The sequence below is a fragment of the Haliotis rufescens genome, unplaced genomic scaffold (genome assembly GCF_023055435.1).
Source record: "Haliotis rufescens isolate VD_foot unplaced genomic scaffold, xgHalRufe1.0.p SCAF_19, whole genome shotgun sequence".
Lineage (NCBI taxonomy): Eukaryota > Metazoa > Mollusca > Gastropoda > Lepetellida > Haliotidae > Haliotis > Haliotis rufescens.
Genome location: NW_025963879.1, coordinates 3,539,926 through 3,554,003, shown reverse-complemented (window position 1 = coordinate 3,554,003; position 14,078 = coordinate 3,539,926). Strand labels below are relative to the sequence as shown.

At 41.0% G+C, this 14,078-nt stretch overlaps 1 protein-coding gene across 1 annotated transcript; it reads left to right on the top strand.

Annotated features, from left to right (window-relative positions):
* Positions 1 to 3,023: 3,023 nt before the first annotated feature.
* LOC124121468 (60S ribosomal protein L14-like) lies at positions 3,024 to 5,047 on the top strand (the record flags this gene model as incomplete). Its single annotated transcript, XM_046484477.2, has 4 exons — positions 3,024 to 3,158; positions 3,630 to 3,824; positions 4,604 to 4,657; positions 4,940 to 5,047. Coding segments are annotated over 4 exons (453 nt in total), but the record flags the coding sequence as incomplete, so codon positions are not given.
* Positions 5,048 to 14,078: the final 9,031 nt, after the last annotated feature.

The window sequence follows — 14,078 nt, the reverse complement described above, 5'->3', positions numbered from 1 at the left end:
ATGTTTGAATAAGAATAAAACTTCAGTGTATACACCTGATCGTTTTATAAGTGTATCTTAACACATTTTACAGGCTATGGTCAAACTTTTCCCAATCAGATAGTTTGTACCAACCTCTTGAGACCTACAGCGAGTACCTGGTACCTGGGTAGGGTCGGGTAATAGTGGGGTGGGTACCCGGGGAGTAAATTTGGACTTGTCCCAGCCCTATTGGATTGATATTCATTTTTGAGGTTTACTCATATTTAACAATACAAACGCAAGCAGATTTTTTTTTTCCTGGTTATTTTGAGCTTTATTGCATGTGTACCCATGCTTCACGTATGTATAGGCTTAACAAAAATGTCGGAAGTGAATACCAGCATCATGGCATGGTACTCTTAACATAACTCTTTTTCACATAAAATTACACTTCTTCTTTTTAATACTCATAATACTACAAGCCAAACTTTTGTTGCATTTCCAAATAGTTCTTTAAACTTGATGTTTTGTCCAATCTGTTCACATGAAATGATGAGCCTTGTATGATAGGAATTGCCGTCAGAATTGCATTGCTGACAATTTCTAATCTGAATCATGTGGTATTGATTGAAGAATTTAAAAAGATCCATAACTCCATCATCTAAGTTTGTGTATTGTCCCAGCCCTAGTGGCTATTGGTGTCACCTAAGATGGTCGAAAGGCCGGATAATCTAGACATTTCATGTTTCTTGGCACTCACGGGTCGGTTAGGTAGCCTAGTGGTTACAGAGTTCGCTTGTCACACTGAAGACCCCGGTTCGATTCCCGACATGGATACAATGTGGGAAGCCCATTTCTAGTGTCCCCAGCCATGATATTGCTGGATTATTGCTAAAAGTGGCTTAAAACCAAACTCACTCACTCATTCAGTTTGAATTGAAGTTAAAATAGGCCTCCAGAGACCAATGATTGTCATAAGTGGCAACTAAAATGGATAGTTGTCAGATTTGGTGGCTTTGTTGATTGTATGTTGTCACTACCTGATGGTAGAAAGGTGCTTGTAATATCAGCCTCTTGCTTGTTTGTTCCAGACATGATTGTTTGTTGGCTGCTGTGGTGCAGCTGGAATATTGCTGACTTAAGCATGAAACATTTACTGACTTCACTCATTATTTCTTTGCACTATCCAAACGATTTGTACAAACAGTATTAACATGTTGGTTATTGCTGATTGTTCGGGGCTCTGTTTGCATTTATGACAGGAAGAAATAGTACTAAATGATGAGGTAGATTCTTACTGCCTGTACAGACCTACATGTTCATGATGAGCCTTGTATGATAGGAATTGCCGTCAGAATTGCATTGCTGACAATTTCTAATCTGAAACACATGGTTTGCAGGCATAGTTACTACATGTTTAGTGTTGGTATGTAATGTTCCCCCCTTTTGCGTGTCAGTCAAGATGCTCTATTTTATGCTACCCTGGTTGTTACTTTTACATTAAGTATTTAACACTACTATCAGGAAGCTTCAACATCAACAGACTAGACCATTAGTTGATAATAAGTATGCTTCTTTTAAAGCCAATAAATGTCAGATAATCAATATGACTTTGCATAAAGGCTGAATGGGTCAGCATTATAGGATCATACTTACATGTTAGGAAAAAACCAACATAACTATCAACTTCCAGCTGCAGTGGACACACAAGTTGCTCAGGGCAAAACAACAGTTTGAATGTATGAACTGGGATGGGTATTTTGTCTTGGCTAACCCTTTGTTCGCTCAAGGCAAATTACCAGTATTGTGTCACTAGAAGTGAAGGAAATAATATTTGTTGTTTTTCTTGAATTAGTGGAAGGAAGTATTGGTAACATAAGATAATGAACAAGGTGTTCAGTAGCTGGCTACAGTGCAGGTTAAACAGATCCCAGACCATATTTCTTTCCCTGAGTGTTACAAAAAGAATTTGGATTTGGTCTAACAGTCAAATTTGCACTGTAATGAAGTGATTGAGGTACCAGCGTTAGAAATTGGCACTAGTCCCATAGTCCTTGCTAAACTGCCCAATAGTTAAGGTATCATAAGGACTAGTAGAAATTTGCTATTTTAAAGGTGTTTGCTATATGTTATCATTATAAAAATATAAGGACTAGTGGACTAAAACGGTTAGTTTCTACCACTGGGTACACATCAATAAACCAACACGGAAGTAAAGAGCTGTTTTGACTGGGTACAGTTATCACAATTACCCAAAATGTTGACATTCAAATAATGTTTTGAAGCCTCCATCCCATAAATGATATGTATCGATACTTGAGTTGCCATTTACCTTTTTAAATGTGTACAAACATGATCAAAAGAGTCTGAATGTTAATTTTATTACTTGCATACAGAGAAGTCAGATGTACGTTTTGGCCTCAGTATTCTAAGGATAGGATTTTGACAAAACTATTGTTTGAGGAAATAATGAGTGGTACCAGACAAATTCCAATTTGGACGTGTACATGTTTTTGTATAGGCCTAACAAAATTGTCGAAGTGAATACAAGCGTCATTGGCATGGTACTCTTCACATAACTCTTTTTCACACAAACTTACACTTCTTTTTTTTAAATACTCATAATACTACAAGCCAAACTTTTGTTGCTTTTCCAAACAGTTCTTTCAAAATGATATTTTGTCCAATCTGTTTGTCCACATGAAATGATGAGCCTTGTATGATAGGAATTGCCGTCAGAATTTGCATTGCTGACAATTTCTAATCTGAATCATGTGGTATTGATTAATTGATTTAAAAATGTTAATTTCATTACTTGCATACAGAGAAGTCGGATGTTCGTTTTGGTCTCAGTATTCTACGACAGTATTCTATTTTGACAAAACTATTGTTTTAGGAGATAATTCCATTTTGGACGTGTATATGTTTTTGGTGAGAGGTCCAGTACCAGATGGCTTCTAATAGAACCCCTGCAGTCTTTTGGTGGTATCATAGAGTTCAGAATGTTTTAAAATCCCTGATTTTCCCTTCAGATTTATCAGAGATGGAACTATTAACATTAAGACAACTATCTGGACCTTTTTCTTGTATTTCAGCCTTTCAAACGATTTGTGGAAGTTGGTCGTGTAGCCTATATCGCCTTTGGCGATGACAAAGGAAAACTGGCTGTCATTGTTGATGTGCTGGATCAGAACAGGGTAAGGGTGGTGCGACAGTAGTAGTGAATCATCCATGTTAATGATGAGCCTTGTATGATAGGAATTGCCGTCAGAATTGTATTGCTGACAATTCTAATCTGAGACATGGATGATCAAGGTTTTTAATTTTCCCAGACAAAATTTTGCAGTGCCTAAATATGAGAAAATACTTCATATTATTTCTCATTGATAAATTTGTGCGCACTTCTTATGTGACCTTGACTGTAGACTGGGCACATCAAGATGAAGGCTTAGATTCAATATTGGCCTGCTGTTCACTTTTCTGGAAGACCTGTTTGGTTTAAGGATGTCAGACAGACTATCTTCTCGAGACAATTTTAGAGAAAGTAAATATCCTTGCAGATATTTCATGACTAAAGCTGATAATTGAGAAATGCATGTACCCAAATATTGATGCATTCTTGTGCACTTGCAAGGGCATTTGCCTCTGACTGTGTTCCATGTCAACAGGCTCTTATTGACGGACCCTGCTCCAACGTGACCCGCAACAGCATCAACTTCAAAGCTCTCCAGCTCACCCCCCTCAAGCTAAAGCTGGGCAACTCTGCCCGCACTGGCACAGTCGTCAAGGCATGGAAGAAGGAGGGTATTGACAAGAAGTGGAGTGAAACCACATGGGCACAGAAACTCGCCAAACAGGAGAAGGTAACTCCCCATGAGCTACTCCTTTCTCTTCACACAAATACATGCACACCACAAACACCATCTGATATCTCCTTGCCATGGGCTCAGAAACACGCAAAACAAGAGAACGTAACTCATGATCATGATGATGGCCAAATCTGAGAAAGTGTGATCACATCACAAATGCCTGCACAACATCACACCCAATCTGATTCGTCCCTGACTGTCAGTGTTGTTGACCCGCAAAAGCAAACACAGGATGTCAAGACCAGTGAAGATTCGGGGTAGAATAGGTCTTCAGCAACCCATGCTTGTCGTAAAAGGCGACTAACGGGATCGGGTGGTCAGGCTTGCTGACTTGGTTGATGCATGTCATCGGTCCCAATTGCGTAGGTCGATGCTCATGATGTCAATCACTGGATTGTCTGGTCCAGACTCGATTATTTACAGACCGCCTTCATATAGCTGGAATATTGCTGAGTGCGGCGTTAAACAACAAACCAACCAACCAAATCAATGATGGGACCAAATGAAGAAGGGTGGGTGATTTCTCATCTGCTGCCATTGGTTATGAACCACCTTTACCAATAATTACCCAAAACTGTTGCTTGGAGAACACAGGAATACAAATGGGGTGTTCTGGGGCTTCTCATGTGTATGGAGCAAACCTATTTGATGGCAGAGAGGGACGTTGCAGGTGAACCTCTACAACTTCTCACCTTTGATGATAAACGTCCAATATGAATACTGTCCTAACATTTGTGTTCCTGCTCTTACTATGATTTATTCTTCCTTGACAGAAGTCCAAGTTGTCTGACTTTGACCGATTCAAGCTGATGAAGGCCAAACAAGCTGTAAGTGATTTTTCTGAATGTTTTAACATAATAACAAATATCTTTTGTCTCTTGATCAAAGTTTCTAATATTGTTTCTTTGCTGGAAATGAATTAGAGATAGGAAAATGTTAGTCATATTTATTAACAAGATAATGTATACAATTATGTTCATTAAAGGAAAGAATATGAATTTTAGAAACAGTATGCCACAATGGGTCTTATGTTGTTTTGCAAACATATGAATTTTGAAGTTCACTTTCATTGTGTATAAGCACTGCATTGTTGTTTTTTCTTCCTTCAGAGAAATCGTGTGATTAAGGCTGAGTTTGGCAAGTTGAGGAAAGCAGCCAGAAAAGCTGCAAAGAAGTAAACTTGTATATTGTCAATAATAAAGCTGTGAGATGGTAAAGAAGTGTTTAGTGTTGTGACTGGATTACATGAAAATATTCAGTGTGGATAGCTTATGCAGCAAATCACTGGCTGGGGTTCTGCTTGCAGAAAACAACATTCTCTCCCTTCATGGAACCCAGATTGGACAGTCCTTGTACACCTAGACAAGTTCTTGAGAAAGACTTGCAAGGTACATGTTCCCAGCCTGGCACTACAGGGCTACCAGTATCACTGAGCTCCCTGTGTCACAATCATTTTGCCATTGTAGGTAGACCCTGTGGAGGTCATACTCCTGCTACTACTTGACACATTTGAGGAGAAGGATGTAGAACTGCCCAGTCTATAGTGAAACACATCTCAAACACATGGAACGTATGGAACACATTTTGTAAAGAATTATTAACATGAACATGTCTGGAAACTGGGAGCTGTTGGGTAGCCTAGAGGTTAAGGTGTTCGTAGGTCAGGCCTGGGTTTGATTTCCCACATGGATACATTGTAAAATGGCATAAAACCATCCTCATTCATTCTGGAAAGTGGTAGAGTGAGTATGGGTATGGTTTTACACCGCTTTTACCACTATCTCAGCCATATGTCGAGACTCCAGAAATGGGCTTCACACATTGTACCCATGTGGGGAATTGAACCCAGGGCTTTGGCGTGACAGGCTAATGCTTTTACAACTAGACTACCCAACCGACCCCGAAAACTGGTAAAAGAATAAGCAAATGGAGGCAACCACTTTAATGTAATGACAATGTGTGGTTGGTTTGGAGAAGAGGTTTAAGTAATTACAGTGGGGCCATCATGTAGCAAATGTACAAATTCTTACAAATGCCGAATAAAGACAACTGAAAAACATGTATGTAAATTGCAACTTGACATCAAGGAATAAAGCAAATATGATACATTATGTCTGTTGAAGAAAGAAAGTAAGAAAGATGATTTATCTGAAGACAAACAAGATAGATAACTTACACTTATACCCCGTTCACATGCACATTTACTAACGTTAGTAATTTTGCACATGTGTAACTATACATACGTGTGTATATGTAAATTTACTATGCGTTCACATGAAAAGCATCTTAGGTGTGTAAATAAAGTATGTAAATTGTGTAAGGCACACATATTCGTCAGTCTGTTTGCGACTTTCCACACAAAACAGGTTGTTTTCCAATCAAAGTTGAATAAGAAGAGAGTTACTTAACTGAAAATTTTCGTGTGAAGCAACCTGTATAATTTGTACACAAACTTTTGGCTCCTTGAAACCAAAAGAAAACATCATATACGTGTAAAGGTTGGCAACTGTTGACAATTTGGTGTTGACAAAAGAACAGATATTACATTAGACAATCCTCTTACGTTGACATAGACTTCACATTGCAACATGTACACACGGTGCAAATTTACATTTACATTTGCACCTGCTCAAGACATGATGCAAATTTGCTCCTGGTGTAAATATACACACATGAGTAAACGCGTTCACATGACAAGTATACTCACGTATGTATTTCTACACACGTAGGCATATTTATCATATAATGGGTAGGTTTCTCGGCAGGATAAAGCCAACGGATAAAAACGATATCCGTTGGGGTCATATGCGGATAAAGATGCAAATATCAAAGGTCAAGTAGGGACTACTTTTACTGTTTATAAACAAACATGGCGTCGCCCTTGTCATTCGGCGATCGAGTCAGAATTAACCATCGGGAATATGGATAAACTACAGGGATAATTGCTATCATTATCAAAAGAACAGTCATATAAACTTATAAATTTCGTAACAATTTTGCGAGGGCACGAGGCCTAGCCAAGCGGGATCAGTAACCATATCTGCAGCTTGAAACCTTCTCCACAAATTAAAATAGTTGGATTTGGCCGAAATATGTTTGAATTGTTACCTTGTTTCGTTTTGTCGCTGTGTGTACATCTGACTACACTTCTTAACGTTATGACAGGACCGACCGACTGTCAACAACGTCTGACCGTGGCCGTGACGTCTCATTGACTAGGGTTAGAGTAGCTTCCCTTTGACAAAGGGCAGTTACTCTAGCGGACAGACCGATGGATTGCTGCGAAAGGCAATTAAAAACAATTGTTGTTTTGCGTATATGTTGCTTCGCCACTGTATAAGAAACAGATTTTAGTTGGAACTATATTGGTTTCTGTCACTGTCCGACTGACACATCACTTACCCTGTGACGTAATAAATATCAATGCGCGCATTCCACGAAAACTCGCAATGTTTCGGTAATGTTTGTGAGAGAGGGAAAGCGATTTTGAAGCACAGAATTAAAGAATGACATTATATGATAAAGAGGTTATCACGCTTGTGTGTTTGGGGATGATAAATATCCTGTATTAGGAATAAACACTATGTATTTAGCTCGCCAAGGCTCGCTAAATACAATGTTTATTCCTAATGCAGGATATTTACCATCCCCAAACACACTCGCGTGATAACCTCTATATACACACATATGTTTAGAGGCGCATGTGAACGGGGTATTAGAGACACCAGCAGCAGTAACACATTCCCGCTCAAACATGCTTCCTTGACCGTACTGGTTACCACACTCTGCTTTTGAGGCACACTGAATTGGGGATCTAATACTTGCAATGTGGAAGTTTGCTCATTGTGTGTGTCTGCACACAGCTGGCGTCGATAGTTGTTCTAAATGTCGACTATGGTTTGCTTGGCCCAAACACTTGAGGACACGTTTCGGAAGGCATGTCTGACAGTTCACGAAGACAACATTATTTCACTTCGTATGGCAATATCAGACACACACTGAGACAATCCGCAGTCTGACAAAAGTAATATCCGTATGAAGACATTCACCATCAAGCTCCTACTAAATTGTATAGGTTATCGAAACGGCCGTGTTTTGTTATGCAATCTGTAAAATAATGGCGATGAGACGGAAGTAGTATAGAACGGGTCCGCAGGAACCTTTTTTGGTTGAGGGAGGTTGAGTGAAAATAGGGAAGATGATTGGCTGATCCAAGTCACGTGATCGGATAGGATGACTCATGCATCAACAGCGCGTCGGGAAAGGGCGGGGAATGAAAGGTGTGTGTTTATAAGACAGAAAAGGATTCGTAAGTAAACAAAAGTAAAGGGTATTCAATAGAGCTATGCGTTTGGCGTGTTGCCCTGAATAGACAAGCAGCCCAGTTTGAATTGAGCGCGCTTGACAACTCACGTGACCACGTCGTTTCAAATTGTTTATTGGTCGTAATGGTTTCGTTAATTTCAGGCGTTAGTAGAAATTACAATTAGTGTACAACTCACGTAGTCGTTTCAAATTGACCGCTGGTTTGATGAATGCAGGGTGTGTGTTGAAAGTACGACCATACCACCATAGAGACGGGTTGTGTCAACATGATATACGCCGGGTAATGTAAGGGAAAAAAAATGTACGTCTAGCTGGATCAAATTCATCTTGTACGGTCTACACGTTGTACACCATGAACGTTAGACAACCTGTATAGAAAAGAAATATAGACAAAATAGATAAGACTACGCAATCAGCAAGCTAGCAGTTTACGTTTAGCGCGCAAGAACGAGCTAATGTATAGCAGAGAGACTAAGCGACCGGCCGCCCATAACAATGTCAACATACACTACCCCGGCCTTACAATTAATGTTAACATAACAGCCTCGCCTGAAGCTTCCCATTCATAAATTGTGTGACCAGTGTCCCGTATGTATGATACGTTAGGGAACATGTGTTGTACATTTGTTATTTTAAAAGGGAGTTATTTCAGAGAGGATATATATGGGTATTCCCCCTCATTAAACCTTTCTTTCGTTGGTGTCTATTAAACGTATCCGGTATTTAATACATTTGAATGATGTAGGAAAGTATGTGCGTGAAGATGTTGTACCTATATCCGAACACGAATGTATGACACCTTTCAATAGATCAATTACGATTCTAACCACGACACGCAACATGACTATGAGCGTGGTTAGCAGTTCACATTTATAAACACATCGTAAATGACAGATTTCTGATGAATGAACTCGCCCGCACACATGTCTATAGGGTTATGTTCGCCCGAACTGTAAACAGTGTCACATTGATAACAGGAAGGGTGTGTGGAATGCACTCGTCCTTGTAAGGGTAAAATACGCGTTTAAACTCACCATTTAAATGATGACATTACTTTTTTAGATGTATTGGTATCAGTGAGTGAGTGAATTTAGTTTTACGCCACACTCGGCATTATTCCAGCTCTAGGACGGTGGTCTGTCAATAAACGAGCTTGGACCAGACAATCAAGTGATCAACAGCATGAGCAGCGATCTGTGCAACTAGGAACCGATGGCACGTGTCATCCGAGTCGGCGAGACTGACCAATGGATCCCCGTCGTCAGTCGCCGATAAGCATGGGTTACTGAAGGTCCATTCTATAACCCGGGACCTTCACGGGTGTAGTATGACGAAGACTATATACTAATATGATCACTTTTTTAACATACTAACAAGTGTGCTGTGAAGAAAAGAGTGTCTTCCAAGAACCCCTGCTCGTGTAAGACAGTATAAACTCTACAGTAGTGTAGCCCAACAAACAGTTTTACTCTCGCCAGCAAACGGATTGGACGTGAACAACATGAAGAAAGCATCAGAGATTAGTCTTGACCCTAGAGAAATATTTAGGAAGACTACGTTGAGAAAATCACAACAGAGAAAGAAACCACAGCAGCCAAGAAGTCGACGCTGAAGACAAAGAAGAGACAGGTGACACCTAAAATGAAAACGATGACAACCAAACAGGGATCGAAGACAACACCCCAACCCGTGAAAATACAACATGTGTCGGAGGTGAAGGCTGTGGTGGAACGGGCACTTGCTGCCTTGAAGCGTCAACAGAGTCAAGGGTATAAAAGAAAGCTTCATACCCTCTAATCGCACACCGTATTGGATCACCATGGGGGTTGCCACCTGTCCGGACTGTGAAAAAATGTTTTCAAGGAGAGATGTCATGTTATGACACAGGAGAAATAAACAAAGCATACCGCCACCGTTACAAGCCCACCTGCCACCGCAAGTCCATTCGCCATTACAAGCCCACCCGCTAACGCCGCCGCCGCCGCTGCGTCAAGCCAACCCGCCGTTACAAGCACATCCGCTGCCGCCGCCGCCATCGCAAGTCCACTCGTGGCTGCCTCATTTACCATGTATATCTGATCTTTGAGAACAATTCAAGTTCCTGATTCCCTCAAATGCGCTCGTTGTGGGACCCAGTGGTTGTGGAAAGTCTGTGTTTACCTCTCATGTACTCCGGCATGGCCTGATCCAACCCCAACCTACCCGCATCGTTTGGTGTTATACTCAATGGCAGCCATTATATCAGGACCTCGGTGAGCAGCTGCCTCAGCTGACCTTTGTCAAAGGAATTCCCTACGATATCTTGGACGAGGATTACTTTGATGCTTGTCAACAGAACGTGTTGGTCCTGGATGATTTCCTGGCCGAAGCAAAGCACGACAAGCGTATTTCGCGGCTGTTTACTCAAACCTCACATCACAAGAATGTATTGATCTTTCTCTTGATACAAAATCTGTTTCCGAGAGGTAAGGAATTGAGAGACATTGCTTTGAACGCGCATTATGTCACCCTGATTCATTCCCCCATAGATAAACAGCAAATCAAACTCTTCGCTCGTAGAATTTTCCCCGAACATATGGATCACTTTATGGCTATGTATGAAAAGGTTGCTGAAACACCCTATGGACAACTCACCATCGATCTAAAACCTACCACCAAAGATAAGGATCGACTGCATGTTTACCTCATAAATGAGGAAAACAGGAGAACAACAGCACAGTCTGAACCTGATCTGCGTAGGGAGAAGTTGACTACAACAGAATCTCTTGATAGTCCTCTGTCACAAGAAGAGAGATTGCCCCAACATCAGCTCACTCCAACTGAAACCGATTCAGACACAAGTAGTGAGACATCATTGACTATGGCCATGGCTTGCGCAGATTGCGGGGTGCTGATAGATAACATGCACGATCTACAGCGACATATCAAACACTGGTGTCCGGCTAATAGCCTTCAACCTAAGAGAAAGCGTGCCAGACTCGAGAGTGATGACGATGACAGTGACTTTGACGACCTAGCCTCTTCCCAGAAAGGCAGTGGTCTTGCCGTCAAACCTCCACGTGGGAAGTCAACATTCACTAATATGGAAGCCGAGGAGTGGCAAAATGTAGGCTTACAACGCATCTGGAAGCAGGTGTACGATACGTTTCATGACAAGATGAAACTGCAGAAAAAACAGTACAAGCGACAGGGACGAACGCAAGAATGGATTGAGAGAAGATTGAAACTGAGGTGGGAGGATCTAGTGCGTAGTACTCTCAACTATGCGATGGAATATACCACGTACTTTAAAGAGGCACCTCTGTTTCAAAACATGCTATACAACCTGGGAGACATGAATCCTTCCACGGAACAATCCGTTCTCAAAAATAAAATCAAACTCCTCCTAAAACCCAAGATGAAAGAGATCCTGCCTTTGATGGATATGCCGGAAATAGAAAGTGAGACTGAATCTGATAGCGTTGCAGAGGATAACGACGGTGATGACGAGGAGGAGGATGATGATCGTGAGCAGAACGATTAGGCATAAATACCCATCACTACTATATCAGTCTAACAGTCAAAAGAGAATGCCGAGTCAACGCCACGCGTCTAGTTTGATTCATATTTTGAAAACACCTCGTAAACTGAGGCGTTTGAACGATAAGAAACGCCGAATTTCCCTCTACGTGAGAGGAATTGTGAAACTGGGACCTCCTGGACGGAAATCGTTACAAGCAATGGATAAAGCATAGACTATAGACAACCATTCAACCTTAAAACAGCGTAGACAAGGAAACATTCAACAGTGCGAAATGTGTTTCAAAACATGGACTCGCTGTTTAAACAATAGGGCCTTCGAGCAGCAGCAGCATGTGTATATGAGTGACTAAATAATGTTCCAGAGTGAATACTATTGTCCATTCGTATATCACGGCTTTGTATGGAACCGATTGACTCGAATCAATAAATGATACGAATGAATTCTTTGTTTTTTCTAAGTTTTTTTTGCATATTAGTATATAGTCTTCGTCATACTACACCCGTGAAGGTCCCGGGTTATAGAATGGACCTTCAGTAACCCATGCTTATCGGCGACTGACGACGGGGATCCATTGGTCAGTCTCGCCGACTCGGATGACACGTGCCATCGGTTCCTAGTTGCACAGATCGCTGCTCATGCTGTTGATCACTTGATTGTCTGGTCCAAGCTCGTTTATTGACAGACCACCGTCCTAGAGCTGGAATAATGCCGAGTGTGGCGTAAAACTAAATTCACTCACTCACTGATACCAATACATCTAAAAAAGTAATGTCATCATTTAAATGGTGAGTTTAAACGCGTATTTTACCCTTACAAGGACGAGTGCATTCCACACACCCTTCCTGTTATCAATGTGACACTGTTTACAGTTCGGGCGAACATAACCCTATAGACATGTGTGCGGGCGAGTTCATTCATCAGAAATCTGTCATTTACGATGTGTTTATAAATGTGAACTGCTAACCACGCTCATAGTCATGTTGCGTGTCGTGGTTAGAATCGTAATTGATCTATTGAAAGGTGTCATACATTCGTGTTCGGATATAGGTACAACATCTTCACGCACATACTTTCCTACATCATTCAAATGTATTAAATACCGGATACGTTTAATAGACACCAACGAAAGAAAGGTTTAATGAGGGGGAATACCCATATATATCCTCTCTGAAATAACTCCCTTTTAAAATAACAAATGTACAACACATGTTCCCTAACGTATCATACATACGGGACACTGGTCACACAATTTATGAATGGGAAGCTTCAGGCGAGGCTGTTATGTTAACATTAATTGTAAGGCCGGGGTAGTGTATGTTGACATTGTTATGGGCGGCCGGTCGCTTAGTCTCTCTGCTATACATTAGCTCGTTCTTGCGCGCTAAACGTAAACTGCTAGCTTGCTGATTGCGTAGTCTTATCTATTTTGTCTATATTTCTTTTCTATACAGGTTGTCTAACGTTCATGGTGTACAACGTGTAGACCGTACAAGATGAATTTGATCCAGCTAGACGTACATTTTTTTTCCCTTACATTACCCGGCGTATATCATGTTGACACAACCCGTCTCTATGGTGGTATGGTCGTACTTTCAACACACACCCTGCATTCATCAAACCAGCGGTCAATTTGAAACGACTACGTGAGTTGTACACTAATTGTAATTTCTACTAACGCCTGAAATTAACGAAACCATTACGACCAATAAACAATTTGAAACGACGTGGTCACGTGAGTTGTCAAGCGCGCTCAATTCAAACTGGGCTGCTTGTCTATTCAGGGCAACACGCCAAACGCATAGCTCTATTGAATACCCTTTACTTTTGTTTACTTACGAATCCTTTTCTGTCTTATAAACACACACCTTTCATTCCCCGCCCTTTCCCGACGCGCTGTTGATGCATGAGTCATCCTATCCGATCACGTGACTTGGATCAGCCAATCATCTTCCCTATTTTCACTCAACCTCCCTCAACCAAAAAAGGTTCCTGCGGACCCGTTCTATACTACTGACGGACGGCTCGTGTCACTTGCTCAAAGGTCGACGCTGAGCACAGCGAAGCACACGTAAAATGACTGGTATAGGGCAGCGTATTTGTCGGTGGGAGAAATTTATGTTGTGTTCACGTTGAAAATAATTCTTAGCTTCTGGAATCCGTGGTTTGTTTGATGGACTACATTTTGCAAATTGAATTATCCTACGCATTTGACATAACGTTGATGGTCACAGTGCGGGTAAACATATTAAGAAAGGAGCGACTGGTTAAAAACATCTCCCCATTGTATCGGCTGTATTAGGAATAGGAATTAAAGGTTTTGGACCACGAGACGGTACCAAATGTAAAATATATAAATATTCAAGTGATCCGCAATTGGATTTTCAAACTCACTTTAAGAA